General features: G+C 34.4%; 1 protein-coding gene across 1 annotated transcript; it reads left to right on the forward strand.

The window, feature by feature from the left end:
- Window positions 1–2,757: 2,757 nt before the first annotated feature.
- LOC148867078 (GDSL esterase/lipase At4g18970-like) lies at window positions 2,758–6,401 on the forward strand. The gene is made up of 5 exons (XM_088976626.1): window positions 2,758–3,257; window positions 4,924–5,048; window positions 5,150–5,395; window positions 5,517–5,772; window positions 5,958–6,401. Exons 1-5 carry the CDS (start codon window positions 2,984–2,986, stop codon window positions 6,179–6,181), a joined length of 1,125 nt encoding a protein of 374 aa, XP_088832752.1. The 5' UTR covers window positions 2,758–2,983; the 3' UTR covers window positions 6,182–6,401.
- Window positions 6,402–13,357: the final 6,956 nt, after the last annotated feature.

A 13,357-nucleotide genomic window follows, 5' to 3' on the forward strand; every position in this document is an offset into this window, starting at 1 on the left:
TAATTGCATTGGGTAATGCAGAGAAAAGGTTCACGGACTGGAGAAAAAGGCATACATATTCTCGAGGGAAATGGAAGGGGAATGGCACCCCTTATGTGGTCTCAAAGCTCCGAAAACAATTGGGAGTCTTCCACTCTCAAAGTTAAAGCTTCCCACTTCATTGCCTTTCAAGGTTGATGACCCTCTCTCTCTCTCTCTCTCTCTCTCTCTCTCTCTTTCTCTCCCTCTCTCTCTCTCTCTATCTATCTATCTCTAATGTTTGTTTATAGAATGACACACCGGTACTGGTAGGGTTGCCTTTGTGTTACAGAATCGATTTGTAGCAGCGTTTTGTGGCTGCCCGGCTTCATCTCTTTCTCTTCTTTCACAATACCTCCCCTCCAGAATGCCTTTGCTCTTTACTATCATGACAGATGTATCAGTCAAGCTATAGAGCCAAAGCCAAAGAAGTTTATTGGCATGCGGACTTAATAGGGGCAAATTCAATTCTTCAAAATTTTCATTAATTGGGTTTTATTTTAAAAATTTGAGGAATAGTGGAGAAAAAATTTGGCATTTCGTTTTGTCTGTTAGTACTTAAAGTACTTGGGGTACTTTTAAGAAATTATATAAATAACGAGGATAGAGTTAGTCAATTTCCTAAACCTTAGGGGTACTTTAAGAAATTTGCCGAAATTTAAATGGGCTTAGCCTGAAAAGATAGACCTGATGTATAATCTTAAAATCAGGTACCAGTCTTGCACCTCTAAACCAGGCCTGATTAAAAAAAAGAAAAATTTTGAATCTCACTTGACCCTATAAAGCAACAATCAATTTTGACCTTTTAGGTTTCATTTAAACACAAAACATCATGTCAAGTATTTTTTTCAAGAAAAAGGAGGTTTACAGAACACCAAAGTGTCTAGACCGACCATCTATCAAAAAAAAAAAAAGTGTCTAAACCAGCAGCAGCATAATGATAATATGAAAAAGAAAGAAAATTATGACTTGATGGTGCAGGTTGATAAGGAGTACTGTTCAACTAATTGAATATTACAGTTAATAAGGAATACTTATCAACTGAAACTTTGTTTCCCAGATGTATCTTGGAATCCTAGATGTGAACTTAATTATGATGACATTGCAGGTTGATCCATATGACCTTATTGATTGAACCACTAAATCTTTTGATCCAATTAATAGGTTAAAGGTCAAATATGATCTCTCTCTCGTTTTAGTTATTTGCATTTTAAACTAGACAGAAAAGTGGTTCCATTTGTAAGGAAGCTTTTTTTTTTCCATGTCAAACAAGCTTCTCTCTCCTTTCTACCTTTTCTCACACCAAAAAGGTGTAATTCAACTTCCCAATAATTGAGAATTGTAATCCCAATTACACAGTTTAAAAGAAATTTTTGGAAGTATGGTATAGAAAATTGAAAACTACATATTTGTTTAGTCTCAAAATAGGATATGATATAGAGTATCATCAGCTAGAGGCTAGGCCATAAAAAAAAAAAAAAAAAAAAAAAAAAAGCTCTGTGAGCCCTCACATTCAGTGCTGTTTTAATTTCAGTATGAATTTTGCCCATTAATTGCCACTCTGTAAGAGATGGATCATCTTGGAGATTGTGTAGCAGTTACCCTTTTAATTGGACATGGAGTAAAAATCTACCTCATATTTCTAAGTTAGCTATTTAAACCAAGATGGAGTCCAGATGTTAAACAAGTCCCAAACCCAATGTTATCCTTTTCTCCAAAGTACAAGGATGGCTTTCTTCCACGAAAGAACAGCTCAGAAGCAAACCAAAAGACCAGGTCATTGTCATACAACCTGTTAGGGTACTTAGGCAAGAAGATTTGCAGCTAAGTTTACTTCTCTCTGGGTCTCTCGTTCACATTCACCAAATGAGAATCAGGTTTCTAATTCAATAGATGCTCTCAATTGTAGAGAGGTTGACGAGTAGAATTCAATGAATATCTAATGCCAGAGAAGCTCCACTTAATGAGGAGCCCGAATTAATCCTTACCATGCCATTAATGTGGTAGTGGTGGAGAAATTGAAAGATAATTTAGATCTTATATGCAGTTTCAAGATGTATACAACATTTATGTGTGTATTATCTAGGTCCAGAACTCCTGCTCATTACCACATGGCTTCACATCTCAACATCAGACCTTTTTACTATTATCTATCACTGTTTAATTACTATGAAATATATATATATATATAGAGTCCTTGGATCCCACCACAGTCAGAGATCGTGGAGAAGAGCCCAACATGCATTATCTAGGGTTTATGGCATGACTGGTTTATATAAACCACCATAAAGAGCCTGACCCAACATTTAATGTGTCCCACCTAAGAGACCCATCAATGGCTGAATACAGAAGTTGTGCCTATTGGGTGATTTTAAGCTCATGATTGTGTTGCTTTTGGTTTAGAAAAAATACTTTATATAGGGCTACTGTCTTCTTTTAATTTAAACACTTCAGACTTAGTTTCTCTTAACTCTCATCAGTCTCATCTCTTGCATGGTGTTCCTCTATATATGCAAGTAAATGCTCGATCGATCTAACACTTTCTTAATTAACAAAGGGATGAACCCTTTAAACAGCTAATTCGGTAATTACTGGAATGTGAAATTCCACTTTGATTTACTCAAAAAACTTCAAATTAAAGATATATTACAGCCTGCTCTGCAGTCACCATTATTCATTCTGCACAGATCATGTCCGCGTGAAATTAATGCAGCGACCAACTCCCTCAACTGTAAAAGCAAGAAACCGTGGCCTCTGTCCATCTTGTTCAGTACTCCCTCTTTCTTAGCTTGATGAGGCTACCTATATATTCCTCTCTTCGGCTTTTGGTCTTCTCACACACAGACATAGTACCCCTTTATAATTTCTTCCTCACTGATCACCCTTTCTTTCCTCTTTTCTTCCCTTCCATTCTGTACTCTTCATCTTTTCTGTATTACTCCTTCCTCATAGCTTTACTGCCTTCATGGGGTGTGAGGTGGTGAAGAAGAAAATGTGGAAGGTGTGTATGGTGGTGTTGGTGTTGGCAGCAGGTGGAGTAAACTTGTGGGGTGGTAGGGTGGTGCAGGCAGAGGCAGAGGTGCCATGTTACTTCATATTTGGTGATTCCTTGGTTGATAATGGAAACAACAACCAGCTCTCGTCATTGGCTAGAGCTGATTACATGCCCTACGGCATCGACTTCGATGGTGGACCAACTGGAAGGTTTTGCAATGGCAAAACTACTACTGATGTTATCGGTCAGCTCCCCACATCTCATCTCTTCTCTCTTCTATCTTCTTCTCTTTCTCTACCTTACTATGTCTGTGTAGCTCTTTCATCTGTAAGTGCAATTAAGTTGTGTGCACCAACACCGACGTGTTTTATCAAATAAGCTTAAATGCATACACAAGTTTTTCTTGCTTCATACTACCGTCAACGGTTCTAGTGTTGCAAGTTTAGGTGCGTTTGATAGAACCGTGTGGTCATTTGTGGGGTTTGAAGAGGGGAATTGGGATTTGCTCTCACACCGATCTCACAGTGTATTGAGAACATCTCCCATAAATAAGGGAAATAGTCTAAAACTCATCATGCGGTTTTAGCATTTTTCTTAAATTTACTACAAATTTTTAAAACTTCTAAAACTCACCATGTCAGTAAGTTTTTATTTTCCAAAACTCACATTCCGTTAATGCACCGTTAATGTTTCTTAATTGAGATGTCCACATCAGCATAAATAATAGATGGGCCGTTTGGTTTTGAATTAAGTATTGCAGAATGCGAAGCATTGAATTCGGAGCAGACCCTGTGAGCCACGTTCAGGGCCTTATCCCCATTTAATGCTCTTATGTTCATTCTCCAAGGCTGACTCATTCCCAAACTCCGTAAAAGACTGATCACACGACCCAACTAACGAATAAATGATAGAATGATATTTGCATAAAACCCAGAGTCTCCTCACACCGACCTCACAACATGTTTTGACCGTACATTAAAAATATTTCTACTTATTTTTATTATTTTTTGGAAGATGTTTCAGATACAGGGTGGGTTGTGGCAGTAAGGTCGGTGTGAGCTGAGGAACAGATTCCAATTCACTCAAGAACTTGATCTAGAGTTGCATAAGGTCAAACCAAACAATGGACCAGTGAGCCAGCTCAACGAGTCAGGCTAGGTTCCAACTTCTAAGTAGGGTTGTCCATGGGTCTATTGCTTAATGGAGTGAGCTGATTATGTGGGTTCCCAATTGATTTGGACCCCTTATATTTTATGTCTAAAAGGATACAGTTTATAGATTATATTTAGAGTAAAATATAAAATCCTTCCCTGAAATTTGCGACAATCATAAAAATCTCCTCTATAGTTTCATTTTTAACAAATATCCATTAGGTTGATGCACTAATTTTTTCCAAATATCCATTCTACCCTTTTATAAAGTATTTGACATATAAAATTACAGAAATAACCCCTTTTTAACTCAATAAAGCCTCCTTTAATGATCATCTCAGTAATTTAACATACAAATTACTGAAATATGTATTTTTGTTGAGTTAAAATGAGATTATTTCAATAATTTTGCATGTAAAATAATTTATAAAAGGGTAGAATGGATATTTGGAAAAAACTGGTCCATCAGTCTAACGTTTTTCATCTGGGACGGTGGTGGAATGGAGGCTTTTGTCAAGTTTCTGAAAAGCTTAGGGGAGGTATTTGTTAAAATAAAACTATAGGGGAGGTTTTTATTATTGTCAGAAACTTCAGGGGAGATTTTTGTATTTTACCCTTATATTTAATATAATTTTGGTTAAAATACTTGTTTAATATTTTTATTAAAGTTATATATCAAAATTAAAGTTTTAAATTATTATTATCACGGAAAATGAAATATCAAACAGTTTGCTTATAAATCGTAATAATGGACTGCAGCTCAACTCCTGGGTTTTGATGATTATATTCCACCATATGCAACTACAAGAGGGCAGGATCTCCTCAAAGGTGTAAATTTTGCGTCGGCCGCTGCCGGAATAAGAGATGAAACCGGGAGGCAATTGGTAATGGTTCTTTTCTCTTTTCCTTTCTCTCTTCAATCTGTTAATTTCAAAATTAGGTCACTAAGCAGTAATTAAGCAATAGTTTTCTCTCTGTGTCATAGGGTGATCGGATCACCATGAATGGACAAGTAAGAAATTATCAATCTGTGGTCTCTCAAATCGTCCAAATACTTGGGGATGAAGCTTCAGCAGCAGACCATTTAAGCAAATGCATCTTTACAGTTGGAATGGGTAGCAATGACTACCTGAACAACTACTTCATGCCTTTGTACTATACAACAGGCCAGGAATACACCCCAGAACAGTATGCAGATGCCCTTATTCAGGAGTACACAGGTCAACTAAGGGTGAGTAGGGTGTTTGTGTTTTGGCCTCAATGAACTCTTATTCATTCGATATACTAGTAGTCCTTCAAATTGAGGCTAATTGTCTCAGAAGTAACACATTTTCTTTTCTTTTTTGGATCAGACTTTGTATAACTATGGAGCAAGGAAGGTAGCCTTGATTGGAGTAGGTCAGATTGGTTGCAGTCCAAATCAATTGGCTCAAAACAGCCAAAATGGAGTGGCTTGTGTCGATAGAATTAACGTCGCAAACCAGATGTTCAACAACAAGCTTAAGGCTCTCGTCGACAATTTCAACAGCAACCTAGATGGCGCGAAATTCACCTACATAAATGCCTATGGGATTTTTGAGGACATGTTGAAGAATCCTTCAGCCTATGGTACAGAATCTCATACACAAACTCTTGATCTTTCTCTTGTTTCATGCATATATATGGTTTGGTTAAGGCCCCAGTTAGATACAAATGCTAGTTATTGATCACAGACAAATCCACAAAGAAGCATGAATGGGATTTTGACAGTGATTCAGTGGATATAATGGTTTTCTGTGTTTCAATTTCTTCAGGGTTTACTGTCACAAATACTGGATGCTGTGGGGTGGGTCGGAACAATGGTCAAATTACTTGTCTTCCTCTTCAAACTCCATGCCAGAATAGGAACCAGTATCTGTTCTGGGATGCCTTCCATCCAACAGAAGCTGCAAATGTGATTGTCGGTAAGAGGTCTTACAGAGCTCAGTCTTCCTCTGATGCTTACCCAGTTGATATCGAACGCCTGGCTCGGCTCTAAAGATAGAGATGATTGCTATAGAGTTAGCTCCAAAGGAGTAGTAGTTTATGATAATTAATCTTCTATACTAATACTATTGACAATTGTGATCGTCTGGTTTTGCCAATGTTGCAAGAGTAGTGATTTTGTTCTATTGGAAAAGATTGAATAATTAATTTGAGTGAAGGGTTGATAAACTTGTGTTGTAGCATTATTTCTTCAATAGTATGAGCTTCACTAAGTTTTTTTGGTCTCTTGTAATAAGTGCTCTACTCTCAGAAAGATATGGGTCATCAACCGTATCTCATCATTCAACAGAACTGCTTAGACCCAGATGGACAGGTCATTAGCAACTCATGCTGGACTGTTTATAGTGGGCCCATGGAAGATGGCCCACCATTAAAAGATAACGTTTTGGCCTTGAAAAAGCTATAGTGGGTCCCTTGTAATTAATGTGGGTAGGCCTCTACTATGTTTTGGATGAGGCATAGAGCCAAAAATTCAACAAAGCATTTAATCACAACAGGCTCAACAGCCCAAGGTTTCCTACTGTCCTTAGCTGTATCATGCTAGTGAAGTGGGCCAAAATTGCACTGAAGGTCAAATCCTACGGTCATTTTCAAAATGAGGTTTTGCCAGCTTCACCATGTGGTGAATGTCTGATTCAACTCCGAATAATTGCATGACATTTGGGAAGGGAAACATTGGTGACTGAAACTTGAGATTCAGTCAGATATGCCCTGATTCAAAATGTTGATCCGTTAGTATTATTGGACCTTATTCATTGATTTAGATATAATATTCTGATATTAAATGACATCAATAAATTAAACAAAAATTATTCACATGTATTATTAATAAATTAATTAAAAATCACATATATTATTAATATATATATATATATATATATATATATATATATATATATATATATATATATATATATATATATATATATGGGGTTGGGATAAGGTTGGGCCTGAGCTGTGTAAAATTGTAGGGCTGCAAACAGTATCCAATTATTCGATTCCAAATTTGAATTCGATCCTATTAAGCATGATCCGAATTCGACCCATTTATATTGGATCAAATATAGATCTATCCCTATCCCATTTGATAAAATTCAATTTGATTCAATTTAAATATATATATTCATATATATTTAAAATGTATATTATATCTATAATTGAAGTTGGTCTTAATGTTGAATTTTCACTAAGTTGTCATATGTTCAAGTTTTATACAAATAATTTTCAATTTATTTTTATTCATAAAATATATTATTGAAGTCATTTTTTTAGCTCATCTTATTAATGGTATATAATATTTTGATTATTTATAGTCTAATTTATTTATACTATTTAATATCTGATTATAATCCAAATTCGATTCGAATCTGCTAGATATTTGATAGATACGACCCAATACGAATTTGAATGTTAAAAAATCAAATTTGGATATGCCTATATCCAATTCGATCTGATCTATTTGCAGCCCTAAAAATTGCAGGCTGGATCAATTGAGGCTTGAGTTGGGCCCACTAAAGTATCATATTCATGGTTCAATTCTCATAGAGCTTATTTGTAAGTCATTTTATTTATGTTATATAATATCAAATTCATTTTTAGTTTATTTTATTAATAATATCTGATTATTTTTAATTTAATTTATTTATGAAATTGAATATATTTGAGTCTAGATAAACCTGATAGTATAATATTTGAATTAAAAATCTAATAGTATTAAAACTTCAGAGAGAGAGAGATGAAGTTAAGTAGAAGATACATTAAGGCCCCATTCGTTTTTTCGATAAGTTATTTATCTAGGTAAATGCACTTACCCAAGTAAGTATTCTCAGGAAAGACTTTATCCAGGTAAGTGCATTTACCCATGTTCTTTTATTTCTCACGTAAATAACGCAATGACCATTTTAGCCATAAAAGTCCAATATTAAAAAGGGAAATTTGGTCCCATTCAAGTAGTGGCAACTTTCTCCTAATGTGAGAAAGTTATTTACCCACATAGGAGATAGGGATAAGTGATACCCAGGAAAATAAACTTCTCCTGATCCCCACATAAATCTGAAAAAATAACATGGGATTCTTGGTCAATGGGAATCAAAATCCTTTTGACCAACTTTCACCCTCTCAAAATACAGAAAAAAGACGCCTTCTAAGATATTTATTTCTGATCCTCCAACAACCAAATCAAATATATGATTGGACAATTTATGATAATTGTTTTACATGAATGAGTAGATGGGCCGCATGAGCGACGGGTTAGTTGGGCCAGCTTAGAGTTGGAGAAAGTTTGATCTCAGCCTGGAGTCTATGTTTGGCTACAAACTCCGAATCCTATCAAAACTTACGGCGGTCTAGGGCTTCACTCTAGCCTGTCCCAATTGCTCAGGCTAGCATTTGTAGAGAAAACAGAAGATTAGGATAAACTTGGTGTAAGAGAGAAACCATTTCTTTGCACAAACTACGTTCTGGGATTTGAAATTAGCTAATTGTTGAGATTAACTTGGAAAACCATTGATTTACTGAGTTGATTCGTATATCTCTGTTTGCATTTCTAACTATACTCTGAAGATTAATAGGGTTGTCTGGAAAGCTAATTATTTATGTCACTTTAATGATTAACTCTGCCTGTGTGGGCTTGTCGTACATTGCCGGCGGTCCAAAGGCTGGTTAGAGGAGGAAGGTTGTATGAAATTGGAAGCTCATACTAAAACTTTTTCTAAACCCTTAATAATATGACTTTAAATAGAATGAATTACGAAACATGATTCATGTAACTCATCCCATAGTTGATATAAGGCATGGATGATGATGATCATAAATGTTAGAGAATAAAAATCTATTTAGAGACCTCATCACCTTATAGTTCAAGCTTTTGGGTTGAACAATTCATTAACGTGATATGCGAGCTGTCAAAGAACCGTTTATCCTAGAAGCTTAAGCTGTTAGGTTAAGCCGTTAAACCCCTAAATAAGTTTTTACTCTCTAACACTTAACCACTCTTGGGTTTTACAACAGGCAGCCTGATCCAGTAAATGGACATCAAGGATGAGTCAGCTGTATCCCCACTGGGTCATCTAATTGTAATGCCCATTTGGGAGGGTGGCTTTGTGAAATCAGAAAAAACTATAAGTGTTAAGCCAACTAAACTTTTTATTTTCTTGGGATATCTAATGGAATGTATTCTCCATTCATCCACTACTAAGTTGCAAGTATACAACTATAATCTATATATATATTAAAACAAGGAAGTTTATAAATTTTCTCTTTTTTTTTTATTTTTTTATTTTTTTAATCCATATCATTTTTTAAACTACCAATTAGAAACTCTACTTTTACCAAAAAAATCTTCCTAAAACCTCTCTCTCTCTCTCTCTCTCTCTCTCTCTCTCTCTCGTTCCAATAACCTATATAATCCAAGATCTTAAAATTTCTCCTAAACAATCTCCCCGCTATCCTCAACTTTCTAGTAAATTTTCTCTAATTTAGTGGAGAGTTTCCCTCCTAAATTATCTCTAATTCTTATTTATCTTCTCCCCCACTTTTTATCTACATCTATCTAAAAAAAGTTTGAATTAAAAAATTTAAGAATTATTTAAATATTCTAACAAATCATATAATAACTTTAAAATATTCACTAAAAAGACAAAAAATAATTATAATCGATTTAATAATATTCATGTTATTAATAATTATATATTTTTTACAAAGTTCAACACAAAATTATGTACAAACAATATAAATTATTATCTTTTGGATTACTCAATCTAAATGTTATTCAAATAATAAAAATCTAACATTAAAAATGAAATATTATTTAAATATTTAATTAACTAAATATCTTAAATAATGATGATGTGTGATCTGGTGGTTGATCTAAGTTTGGATGCCAAACCGGGAGTTTCCTCTATTAGTGGTTGAGCTAAGTTTGGCTGAGCTAAGCCTAGCTGGGCTATGCGATTTTGCAAGAGAGAGAGAGAGAGAGTTAGAGTGTCCGGGCTGCTTTTACCTGGGGTGGGCACTCCAATGCTTAAGTCAGTGAAGAGTTCTTAGAGATTCTTAAGGGATTAGAGAGTGCAAGAGCTTAATCTCGCGTACCTCTTTAGGTGGAAATGAAACATTTATATAGGTGTGAGTGGTCTAAGACCTCCTATAACGGGTCCCTGACTCTCGTAGAGCCATTTCCATTAAATTGTGAAAAAGTAATGACGTCGGTTACGTAATCTACGTAGAGGGATAAGATTTGTCTGATTAACTCTGATGCGCGTGATGTGGGTAGACCAGATAGTACCTTTCTTAGCTCAACCAGTCTCTGAGGTAGGTCGCTCCTTGTTCGGAAGTCCTTTAGGTTGGCCAAGTCAAGGTACTTTAGGTCGGCCCTAGACAAGGTGCTTCTAGCCGCTCTGTCGAGTTGCCCGAATTGTGTATAAGGTCACCAATTAGGTTTCCATTAGGTCGACAGAGGTAGGTCACAAGGTCTTCGGAGGTAGGCTGCCAAGTCTCCATAGGTCTCTAGAGGTAGGTTGCCAGGTCGGCAGATGTGGGTCACCAGGTTTCCAGTAGGTCTTTGGAGGTAAGTTTCCAGGTCTCCAGTAGGTCTCTGAAGTTAGGCTGCCAGGTCGGTGGAGGTAGGTCACCAGGTCTCTAGTAGGTCCTTGGAGGTAGGTTGCCTAATTGGCGGAGGTAGGTCACTAGGTCTCTAGTAGGTCTCTAGAGGTAGGTCACCAAGTCTCTAGTAGGTCTACAGAGGTAAGTCGCTAGGACTCTAGAGGTAGGTCACCAAGTCTCTAGTAGGTCTACAGAGGTAGGTCGCCAGGTCGATGGAGGTAGGTCACCAGATGAGACTCCATCATTTTGGCTAAAGCAAGTCATCGCCTACGTGGTGAAGGGTGTCATCCAACTATTTTGAGATGCCATGCGTCATGATGTCAATGGAGGGCCAAATATGCCCTCATCAAATAACAAAATAGTAAAATTAATATTTTAAATCTGTTAATAATATATTTTAAATAGTTACCAAAGAACTTTCAATTATAATAAATAGATTAACATTTTAAATATTTAGTTAAATAACTAGATATTTTAAATAATAAAATATTTAACATAACTAGATTTCAAATAGTTAAAATAACAAAATCATGTATTAATAGTACTATAATTTTATGGACTACTAATTAATATTTTAAAATTTAAATAATGATATTATTTCAATAAATAAATAACATTGTAAATAACTAATTTCATTTATACCAATTAATAATTCTAAAAAAATATTATTTATTAATAATAACTTTAAAAAATTAATCTTTATTTATTATATATTTATCTATATTAAAATTAACATTTATTGTATTTTAGTAATTATTTATTATTTTTTGTGATAAATATATTTTCAATAATTATGTATAAGTTTATTTTTGTGTTGTTATTTAATAGAAAATTTTCAATAATTATTAGAGTTTAAACTATTATTATTTAGCTTTTTAAATTTAATTTGTTGTGTATTTTCAATATAAATTTTTAATAATTATTGGAGATCAAACTATTGCTCATGGGTTGGTTCAATTCAGTTATAGGTTGTTTGGCCGACCAAATTGACCTGGTCAGGTTGAGGATTGGTCACTCAAGTTATATTGGTCTGGTCGATTTGTTCAAAAGGTTTAAACTTAAAAAATTAAATTCAAAAATTAAGTTTAAATTTAAAAAAAATTGCAATGGTGTTATTAAAAAAATAAATTTTAAAATTAAATTTATGATATAAACTATTTTAGCCTAAGAATTGGAATTTTCCCACTTTCTCGTATTAAAATATATATATATATATATATATATATATATTTAAAATATAAAATATTAATGTATATCCATGGTTCAATCGTTTGATTTTAGTCAACTTACAAATGGGCAAAGCGAAACTGATCCAACATAGTCAGGTTGGAAAATTGTTGAATCAAAGCTGACTAAAAATACTAGAAATTGGGTTGGTTAATTTCATCAGTTGGATTCGGAATGGCAATGGGGCGGTGTAGGGATGAGGAGCCTCTTTCCATACCCATCCCTACGAAAATCCCCATCCATGTCCCTGTCCCCATCCCGTCTCCACGAGGATCTCCACTCCCTGTGATTCTTTATAATGTCAAGCATTATTTTTTTATTTTATTTAAAAAATAAAAATAAAATAATTAAAATTTACAATTATATTATAAAAGATTCAAACATATTCAACCATTTTTTTAAAATATTAATATATAGATGTATGTGTATACATAGATAAACATATGCATATATATATATACATATATATTAGTGGGGATCCCATGGGGCGGGGATTAGGGTCCATGCAGGGCAGGGAGTGCTCCCCCCGTCCCCACCAACGGGGATGAAATTTTCCCCATCTCCATCCCCACAGGGGGAAAATCATCCCCATCCCTGCCCCATTAGGGGCAGATCCCCACAGGGATCAGGGAAATGGGAAAAATTGTCATACCTAAATTAGATAAACAACATTTTCTAAAATTAATTATTGTTATTTTTGTATTACAAAAAAATTATTAAAAGTAGTATATAAAATATAAATGATTATTAATTATTATATAAAATATCTGTATACTCTTACATGTTTCTATTATTTATCTTTAACTTAACAAATCTCACGAGTCCCACTAATGTTTTAGAAGAAATGGGTTTAGTATTTTTGTTTCTTTTAATTAATTATATGAAATTGTTGAAATGAAAACTATGAGCGGCTCATTGTACAAAAGGCATTTGATTAAGTAATAATTATAGTTGATATGGTATTATAAATCATAAATTATTACTTGTAAAACAATGCGGAAAATAATATTTTGTTTAAAGAAAATAAAAAATAAAATTATAAGTACATGGTTGATAGTTAATTGGTTGGATAAAATCTATGATGGCAGAAAGGTACGGTACTGGAAAAGCTTTGATGAATCAAAATCCCCTCGTGAATTTTGATGAGTATCTACTGATTGGTTATCACTTCTGTAATATTGGTTAATTGGTCATAAGTTTTTCAAGTATTACATTCGAACCCTAATTGGTTTCACCTTTTAACACTCACAAGTACATTTTATTGGTTTTTTTAGGGGCAAGGCAAGTTCAAATTATCGACATGATACCCTTGTATCAAGTATATTGTATCCTATCACTGACC

Source organism: Nelumbo lutea, chromosome 3 (assembly GCF_056320005.1).
Source record: "Nelumbo lutea isolate HS-2025 chromosome 3, American lotus-T2T, whole genome shotgun sequence".
NCBI classification, from domain to species: Eukaryota; Viridiplantae; Streptophyta; class Magnoliopsida; order Proteales; family Nelumbonaceae; genus Nelumbo; species Nelumbo lutea.

Coding starts and splice junctions, on each gene's coding strand:
- LOC148867078 (XM_088976626.1), top strand. CDS start 2,984: ATGGGGTGTGAGGTGGTGAAGAAGAAAATGTGGAAGGTGTGTATGGTG. Junction 5,049..5,149: donor ATGAAACCGGGAGGCAATTG/GTAATGGTTCTT, acceptor TCTGTGTCATAG/GGTGATCGGATCACCATGAA. Junction 5,773..5,957: donor GAAGAATCCTTCAGCCTATG/GTACAGAATCTC, acceptor CAATTTCTTCAG/GGTTTACTGTCACAAATACT.